The sequence below is a fragment of the Clupea harengus genome, chromosome 16 (assembly GCF_900700415.2).
Source record: "Clupea harengus chromosome 16, Ch_v2.0.2, whole genome shotgun sequence".
NCBI classification, from domain to species: Eukaryota; Metazoa; Chordata; class Actinopteri; order Clupeiformes; family Clupeidae; genus Clupea; species Clupea harengus.
The window spans coordinates 27,301,382-27,311,381 of record NC_045167.1 but is presented as its reverse complement, the minus strand read 5'-3'; the positions used below and the strand labels follow the sequence as shown (position 1 = coordinate 27,311,381).

At 50.0% G+C, this 10,000-nt stretch overlaps 1 protein-coding gene across 2 annotated transcripts in view; it reads right to left on the bottom strand.

Moving 5' to 3' along the window:
- The window catches only part of lrrc17 (leucine rich repeat containing 17), a 28,241-nt gene that overhangs the window by 12,670 nt on the left and 5,571 nt on the right, over window positions 1–10,000 (bottom strand). For both annotated transcript variants that reach the window (XM_012839194.2, XM_012839192.3), the window contains exon 2: window positions 6,878–7,723. In XM_012839194.2, coding sequence (XP_012694648.2) covers window positions 6,878–7,643 — 766 coding nt within the window. In that variant the 5' untranslated portion in view covers window positions 7,644–7,723. The remainder of the gene's footprint in view (window positions 1–6,877; window positions 7,724–10,000) is intronic.

Below are 10,000 nucleotides of genomic sequence, written 5' to 3'. Positions count from 1 at the left end.
TCAAAGTATTTATTTACACAATGATAAGAAATAACACACAATCTGTAATCTAGCTAAATGTAACTAACCAATGAATTGAAGGAATGTGGGGATGTGTGTGTGAGCTGGTGAGCTCGGGGTTGCGCTGTTAGGAGCGCGCCAGAAAGAATGTGTGTGTGTGTTCCTTTGTCTGATCACCGTAGTTCCGCGTGCATGTGTGTGCACGTACGCGAACATACATGTGATGTGAGCAAGGGCGAGTCTATATGCAGCGCGAAGTTCGAGTATTCTCTTCGCGTGTGTGGCTATGTGAAGGCCAATGTATATGTAATCGTGCGTGATTTAGGTGCCATGTTAGAAGAGGGAAATGGTTAGTGATGCATGCAAGACCCGATGTGTCTGAGAAGCAATCCTAACGATAACCCTTAGATGGTGTGGCGAAGCCAACTACCAGCTAACAATGAACATATATATAAACAGTTACGTTCAGTAAACAAAACATATGAAACACATGAACAAATGGCATGTAAACAGTCTTATGCTTAGCCAGGTTGTGAATAACTAGGATAGCTAAATGCCCAGTTAATGTCAGAGTTACCAGTCCTTTATGAAAAGGGTCGTGCTGGCGAGTCCGAGGTTGAAAACAGCAGAGAAGGGATGATGCCGTCCGTAAATGGAGAAAATTGTCCTTGCTGTGATGTCTGTTTCCCTGCAGTTTAGGTCGGAGGATTTGATCGCTCAGAACGTTGCAGTCTGCCTTCTGTAGAGTTAGCTAGCAGGTCTAATGTTAGCTGCTTTCGCTAAATTTACTTCGTCTCACTGAGCAGTTCGTTGACTGAGAGATCTTAGGCGTATGTCGGCCGTAAGACGTGAGAACAAAGAGAGTGGTTCCTCACCGGTTGACGGTGTGCTCCAAGCGTTGCTGGAGGTGAGGAGGGGTCAAGACAGTGCTCCTCGGTCGAGGCCGGGAGGGAGAGAGCGAACATCTGGAAAAATGTTGCTTTTGTTCAAGCTAAAGGGGGCGTGGTTAAAGTCGCATAAGGTTGCCTTTTTATTACAGGTAAAGCTTGACGTAACTTCCGGGTGAAATCACACGCAAGTTACTGATTAAAGTGAAACACAATGGACCATTCCAGGTGTACCTACAACTGAATGACCGCTCAGCAGACGCTGTGGAAACGGGCATTGTCAACAAGACCTTCAGGACGCAATGAATGTTTGGGTAGAAATTTGCCGAACTTTCCAGGGCTTGATAAAGTTCACTGCGTTTTGGCTGTAACTCATTTAGCTGTTTCCAGCTCTGTATCTGCATCGTCAACGCTGGGCATTAGTTGTCTGTCCCCCGATTTTATAGTTTCCCCATTGTAATAAATATGCGTTCATGATATTTGCGTACATGATATTTTTTCTTCTCGCGTAGCAGAAGGTACGCACAGTGCGTACGGCTGCATGCGCCACTGGAACTCTGTGCAATTAATACAATACATAATAGGCTAATTGATACAATATCTCCTCGTTTGAGTGTGGTTGTTTGAGTGCAATAGGAGTGTATGATCGTTGTTGTCTATAAAGGAAGGTATTGCAACGGGAAACTATCTCGATCCACCTGTCACGTCTCTGTCTTTAGAGGGCAGCGCCAGATAACCGAACAAAACTAAACTCACGCTTGCCTCACGGGCACAATACCAAATTTCATCATATTTGGTAAAATGAAGGACAAATTAGTTGTGAATAGTATCACCGAGTTTGACAGGTATTGGTCAGGGGAGACGGCCCAGTGTTCCGAAAGCCCGATATTCCGAAATCTCAATATTCCGAAAAATAGTCCCCCTGGCAAAATTTAGAAATATTTTAAGTGGCACAAAACACACACAGCATTTCGTTTGCACAGCAGAGCGGAGACGCTCACCGGGCTATCACGCATATAACTTTTCCTAGGCAATGTTTGTTAACTTAGCCTACTCTGGATTTGAATATGGGGTAGGCCTAGGGTGACCAGATTTGAATTTGTGAAAAAGAGGACACTTCGTCCCGGACCCCCGCCCCCTCCCCCTCGATGGAGTTTTTGGACATATTTTTCACATGCAGATGACCCCGCCCCCTCCCCGCAACGAAGTTTTGACATCTTTTTTACATGCAGATGTCATGTACTATTGTAAACGATGCAACTAGTGGAGGCGGCAAGGTGCTCAGTGTTGCCAGATTGGAAATGGCGTATTGTAATGTAACAGCGAGGTTACGCACAGGGGCGAATCTAGGTTCGCCACTTTTGGGGGGGGCTAAGCCCCCTAGATAAAACCTATTATTTTTCCTGTGACCCAGTAAAACTAGGGGGGTCTGGGGGCGTGCTCCCCCATAAGACATTTTTGAAAATATCCTTTTAAATAGTGTCCTCTAGTGGGTTTTAGGAAGAGAAATTAACCAATTTAGATTTAAAATATGGCACAACAATAAACATATTGAAGACATCTGCTGAGATAGGTGCTAATTATACTGTAGCATGGTAGGGATTTGCAGCTCAAGTGAGTAGGTAAACGTTGAAGGCTAGAGTTCACCAGCTAGTTATAGCTGGCGGAGCTACTGAGTAGGGTAGCATACCCACAGGATCAATGAACCGGCATGATAAAAGAGAGCCACGACATCTATAATTAACTCGTGATAATTTAACCATTTCGTTTCTTTTACTATTTAAAACTTCATGTGCTATACCTTTATATCCAGCAGCTGATTATGGCAGCTTTCACCAGCTTGGGTCGGACAGTCGCTCCAAGTCTGTTTACTAGACGTTATCACCGTCTGTCTGCACGCTCGCGAGGCTTGCTCACTCACTCACTCACAAACAGAGCCGTGTACTTGCCACCACAGTCTCAAACAGGCGGGATTCCTGTGCTACTCGAGTCTATTTTATTTCTAACTCTAAAAATTAAACAAAAAAAGTTCACTAAATAGGTCGTTAGATGCTAATTTTGACGATCTCAAAATACAAATAAAAAAATATATATTATTATTATTATAATAATAATTATTATTATATATATTTTTTTTTGGGGGGGGGGGCTAAGGAAACGTTTGGGGGGGGCTCCAGCTCTATCTAGGGATAGATATGCCACTGGTTACGCACCATGCCATTCTTAAATGTTCTGTCCTGGTGTCTCACATCCTCCATCACGTAATTGACACTACATTCATCACAGTATCAAAGGCACAAAATGATCGCAATGATCGACCAATGACAGTTCTCTCTACAGTCAGAGCTCGTGCAAGAAGGTGGAACGTAAGGGACATACCCTTTCCAAAACTTGTAAGGAGGTAATAACTAGTTTGTGAAAGACAGAAACACAAATATCCGACGAGGCAAAATCCCGGACGTTTTTGGAATCCCTGCCGGACGCATTTTTTAGGTCTCGAAAAGAGGACATGTCCGGGTAAAAGAGGACGTCTGGTCACCCTAAATCACCGGCAGATTGTCGCAGGACATTACGCAGATCTTGTCAAGAACTGACAAAGCATGCATGCGTTGGAAATCATAAAAATATATCTTCGGACCTCTTCTGTTATGTTTGTTCATAATCAACAAGAATAAGCTTGTGAGACAGTCTGCAGGATATTCATAAAAAACCGTGTCATTAGTATGAACAGTTGAGACAACTTATCCCTCTTTCGTCTTCCGGGTCACGACCTGGCAGGGAGAGAGGGAGGAGGGCGGCGGGATCTCAAGCATGCACAAAGACGCAAAGTCCAGTTCCTTATCCAATTCACCGTTACATGCCGCAATAGTCGAACTATCAACTAGATCGGATCGAGTTATCCAGGGGTGTTAGTCGGATCGTAGTCGGACCGCACATAGTCGAGCAAAGGTGTTTACATGAAACGGATAATTCGATTTCAGTCCGACTAAGCCAGTTATTCGAATCCATGTAACCACGGTTACTGTGGGTGTGTGTGTGTGTGTGTGTGTGTGTGTGTTCTGAGGCTCTCATAAGGGAGACCTGCCAAGGGGTCCGCAGGCCAGCGAGGATGATGATGTCAGAGGAGAGGAGGACCCCACATGCCAGACCTGTGACTCAGGCCACTTCTCACCTCCTCCCCCCTCCCTCTCGCCTCCTCCTCTCCTCTCTCTCTCCCCCTCCCCTGATTGGTCCAGAGTCAGGCTGTGCAGAGCCGCACATTACCTCCTCATCATGTGGACCAGCTGCAGAAATGTGTCTCACAGCATGGTGTGTGTGTGTGTGTGTGTGTGTGTGTGTGTAATGTGTCTCACTGCATGTGAGCAGAAATGTGTCTCACTGCATGTGAGCAGAAATGCGTCTCACTGCATAGGGTGTGTGTGTGTGTGTTTCCTAGTCTGTGTGTGTGTGTGTGTGTGTGTGTGTGTGTGTGTGACGTGTCAGTAGTGTGTGTGTGTGTGTGTGTGTGTGTGTGTGTGTGTGTGTGTGTATTTCCTAGTCTGTCTGTGTGTGTGTGTGTGTGTGTGTGGTGTTGAACTTGACCCCTACGCAGCTGTAATGTTTCCCAGGCTCTGAGGTGAGGAGGTAATTCTCCACTGACGCCGCGGTCCAGACAACATGGAAAAGCCCCCCCCCCCCCCCCCCCCCTCACAGAACTACAGTGGAATGATGCCGGGAGGGAGAGAGGGAGAGGGGGAGGGGGAGAGAGAAAAAAAAGAAAGAGGAGGAAATAGAGGACAGGAACGGGACAGAAAGAAAGAGAGAAGTGCAAAAGAAAGAAAAAGCGAACAGAAAAAAAACTTGTAAAGGAGGAAAGGAAATGAGGAAGCAGGAGGGAGAGAAAGAAGAAGAGAGAGGGAGGAGAGAAAGAGAGGAGAGACGGGGGAGGAGAGATGGGGGAGAGAGAGAAAGAGAGGAGAGAGAGAGAAAGAGAGGAGAGAGGAGAGAGGGAGGAGAGAAAGAGAGGAGAGACGGGGGAGGAGAGAGGAGGAGAGAGAGACGGGGGAGAGAGGAAAGGAGAGGAAAAGGGAGGAGAGACGGGGGAGAGAGACGGGGGAGGAGAGAGGGAGGAGAGGAAAAGAGAGGAGAGATGGGGGAGAGAGGAAAAGAGAGGAGAGATAGGGGAGAGAGAGAGGAAAGGAGAGGAAAAGGGAGGAGAGATGACTGTGATAAATGATCAGACTTGAAAGAAAGGGTCATTTGAGTTTCCCAAGAGGCCCTCGGGGTGTGCGATGTGCCAGGGGGGGGGGGGGGGGGGGGGGCGCGTCTCTTTCCGCACTAAATGGAATCTTTCTTGAGGCTGGACACACAAGCGGCCCTCTGTGGCCCCGTCCGTCTCCTGGGTGACAGAGCGATGCATGATGGGAACCTGCCACGGAGTCTTTTGGGGCCCCGCAAGATCAAAGGACTCCAGAGCCATCACACAAGCATCCCCACAGCTGGCCCGTTACCGCGGCGACCGCCCCCCCCCCTCCACGGAAACCCATGATCTCATTTTTCTGCTCAGGACTCAGGATGTGTGTGTGTGTGTGGGGGGGGGGGAGGGGCAGTGGAGGCGGAATGTGAAACACAGGCCCTGTTCGAAATCTCTTAAAACGCTGTCTTACTACCTTCCCCCTCTTAAACAACAGAAGGAAGGACTGTTCGAAATCCGTTAATCTGTCTCTTCCGGGTTTATAAGATACCTTAAAATCGCCGCATAATGGTCATTTTTCAAGGTACCATCGGTGCAGCCTTGATGCTGCCTATTACCCATAAACCTGTGCGCCAGCTCCCTCCGGCAACTGCAAATTGTAAACAAAGATGGCGGACCAAACTAACTCCGCTGACGGTCGTGTTTTGTATGTAAATGTTCATCTTTCGGCGTTTTCTCTCTTAGATTTTTCTAAAGTTACCGAGAAATAGACACCGCTCTATTCGATAACACCGTTATTGTAACCAGCAATAATGGTTGGTGTGATTTGCGAGGAGTCAGTCAGCCAACTTTCTAACATTAGCACGTTAGCCTACGTCAGATAGCCTAACGTTCTTTCAGCGTACCAACGTCACGTGTTATCAGACACGCTATCTTAAAAGAATGTGCGAAAACAACGTTTTTTTTAGATACCTTCACCTGTAGAAATGACACCTGTAGCAAGACAGCAGCCTTGACGAGACACAGAGGTAGTGAGACAGCTATCTTACTTTTAAGAGTTTTAGAACAGGGGCCACAGTCATGCCTGCAAACTGCAGCTCTACAGAAGGTTCCTCATCTCATCTCCCTCTCTATGGGAGACACACACACACACACACACACAGTCACACACACACACACACACACACACACACACACACATACACACACACACACACACACAAAACCAGCGAGGTGTCACATGATACGTTTCCAGACATTAATTTGCAGCTCTGTGGTGTTTTATGGGGCCTTGTGTTATGCAGACACCCTACCTCTCTTATGCTGACTCAGCAGAGCCTACCAAGTGCAGTGTGTGTGTGTGTGTGTGTGTGTGTGTGTGGTGTGTGTGTGTGTGTGTGTGTGTGTGTGACTGTGTGTGTGTGTGTGTGTGTGTGTGTGTGTGTCTGTGTGTGTGTGAGAGTGTGTGTGTGTGTGTGTGTGTGTGTGTGTGTGTGTGTGTGTGTGTGTGATAAATGATCAGTAGACACCCTACCTCTCTACCTCTCTTATGCTAACTCAGCAGAGCCTACCAAGTGCAGTGTGTGTGTGTGTGTGTGTGTGTGTGTGTGTGTGGTGTGTGTGTGTGTGTGTGTGTGTGTGTGTGTGTGACTGTGTGTGGTGTGTGTGTGTGTGTGTGTGTGTGTGTGTGTGTGTGTCTCTGTGTGTGTGTGTGTGTGTGTGTGTGTGTGTGTGTGTGACTGTGTGTGGTGTGTGTGTGTGTGTGTGTGTGTGTTAAACTGCTGGAGTGTAGGGGACCCGTAGGGGGCGCTCTCACCTCGGCTGGTGCAGTCGAGCCGCGGCGCGGGGATCATGTAGGTGTGGCAGAGGCTGGTGGCGTCCTGCGGTTTGGCCAGCGGTTTAGGAGCAGCGCCCCCTGCTGGCGAGGAGGAGGAAGGGTCCCTCTCAACGGGCGACGGCTCGCAGAGAAGCTCCGCCTTCAGCTTCTTGAGCTTGTGGCCGCGCAGCGCCTGCGGCTCGTCGCACTTGGCGTAGTTGCCCAGCTGGCGGGCGGAGGGCACCTGCAGCGTCCGCACCAGGCTGTCGAGGGCGCAGCCGCAGCGCCAGGGGTTGGCGTAGAGGCGCAGGTAGCGCAGGCGGGGCATGGCGATGAGCGCCTCCTCGCTGAGCGCGCTCAGACGGTTGTGCTGCAGCAGCAGCGTGCTCAGCGTCTCCAGGCCCGCGAAGGCGCCGTCCTCCACGGTGGAGATCCGGTTCTGCTGCAGGTCCAGGGAGCGCAGCTGGGTCAGGTGGGCGAACGCCCCGTCCCGCAGCACCTGGAGCCGGTTCCGCGCCAGGATCAGGTGGTGCACGTCCTCGGGGCCCGTCGGCACGGAGCTCAGCCCGCGGTCCTGGCAGTCCAGGTACTTCTCCCCCGCCTCCACGTACTCCTTGCAGTCCGACGCGGCGGCGGAGCGCTTGGCAGCTCCGGCTCGGCCACGCCCCCTGACCAAACCGCGCCCCCCCCGGCCTCCGCCCCGCCTGCTCTGGGCCACGCCCAGGATGAGCAGCAGCAGGAGAAACACAAGAACCCGCCTCCCCATCTCAACCCTGAAGAACTCTGTGGTCGTCCCTCGGTGGAGAGGATCCTGAAGATCTCTATGGTACTCTAGTGGTGAGGTCCCTGGAGACAGGAAGAGAGAGAGGGAGTGGAGTGAGAGAGCAATAGAAAGGGGGAGAGAGAGACAGAGGGAGAGAGAGAGGGAGAGAGAGAGAGAGAGAGAGGGAGAGAGAGAGAGAGAGAGAGAGAGAGAGAGAGGGAGAGAGAGAGAGAGAGAGAGGGAGAGAGAGGGAGAGAGAGAGAGACAGAGGGAGAGAGAGAGAGAGAGAGAGAGAGAGAGAGGGAGAGAGAGAGAGACAGAGGGAGAGAGAGAGAGAGAGAGAGAGAGAGGGAGAGAGCGAGAGAGGGAGAGAGAGAGAGGGAGGGAGGGAGACAGAGAGAAAGAAGGAGGGAGAGAAAGAGAGGGAGGAAGGGTAAAAAGGGAGAGAGAGAGGAGAGAGGGAGGGAGAGAGAGAGACAGAGAGAGAAGGGAGAGAGAGAGAGAGGGAGGTAGGGGAAAGGGAGGGAGGGAGAAAGGGAGGTAGGGGAGAGGAGAGAGGGAGGGAGAGAGAGAGAGAGAGAGAGAGACAGAGGGAGAGAGAGAGAGAGACAGAGGGAGAGAGAGAGAGAGAGGGCAGTTGCTGTTTAATGTTCCAACATGGCTGACAACAAGCAACCAGGAATAAATCCATCCATTCCAAATCCATCATCCACAAGCTTCTAGTGTCCTTCATCTTACTCTCTCTCCTCCTCTCTCTTCTCCTCTCCTCTTCCTCCTCCTCCTCTCTCCTCTCTTGTCATAGTGTCCTTCATCTCCTGTCCTCTCCTTTCTCCTCTCCTCTCCTCTCCTCTCCTCTCCTCTCCTCTCTTCTCCTCTCCTCTCCTCTCTTCTCTCCTCCGCCCCTCCAATCTCCTCTCCTCCTCTCCTCTCTTCTCCTCTCCTCTCCTCTCCTCTCTTCTCTCCTCCACCCCTCCAATCTCCTCTCCTCCTCTCCTCTCCTCTCTTCTCCTCTCCTCTCCTCTCTTCTCTCCTCCGCCCCTCCAATCTCCTCTCCTCCTCTCCTCTCCTCTCTTCTCCTCTCCTCTCCTCTCTTCTCTCCTCCGCCCCTCCAATCTCCTCTCCTCCTCTCCTCTCTTCTCCTCTCCTCTCCTCTCCTCTCTTCTCTCCTCCGCCCCTCCAATCTCTTCTCCTCCTCTCCTCTCCTCTCTCCTCCTCTCCTCTCCTCTCTTCTCTCCTCCGCCCCTCCAATCTCCTCTCCTCCTCTCCTCTCCTCTCTTCTCCTCTCCTCTCCTCTCTTCTCTCCTCCTCTCCTCTCCTCTCTTCTCTCCCACTCCATTCCTCTTCCAGGGTGCATCTGTGTCTCATGACATCATCAAAGTCCAGGAAGTTTACATGCGCCAGACCTTCCCATTCAGCAAATGGGCCTTAATGACCTTGGACACACACACACACACACACACACACACACACACACACTCACACACACACACACACACACACACACGCACACACGCACACACAAACACAAAGGTGTACTCAGCGCTGAAGTGACACCAGCTGAAGGGATCAGGTGTGCATGTATGTGTATGTGTGTGTATGTATATGTGTGTTTGTGTGTGTGTGTGTGTGTGTGTGTGTGCATATTCAAACACACACACTCCCTAATAGACAAACACACTAACAGACAAACAACCCACACACCCTAACACACACACACATAGGCACTAACAGACAAACAACACACACACACACACACTAACAAACAAACAACCCAAACACACACACATACGCAAACATGCACACACTAACAGACAAACAACCCAAACACACACACATACGCAAACATGCACACACTAACAGACAAACAACAGCAACACACACACATACGCAAATACACGTTACACACTCATAAACGAATGCACACACAAACATGCACAAACATACAGAGACAAACAACAGGAACACACAAACAAAAATACCACACATACCCACAGTCACTCACACACACACACACATACCCCCCCACACACACACACACACACACAAACATACCACACATACCCACAGTCACACACACACACACACACACACACAAACAAAAATACCACACATACCCACAGTCACACACACACACACACACACACACACACACATACGCCCCCCCCCACACACACACACACAAACATACCACACATACCCACAGTCACACACACACACACACACACAAACAAAAATACCACACATACCCACAGTCACCCACACACACACACACACAAAAATACCACACATACCCAGAGTCACCCACACACACACACACACACACACACATACCAACAGTCAACCACACACAAAAACAATCA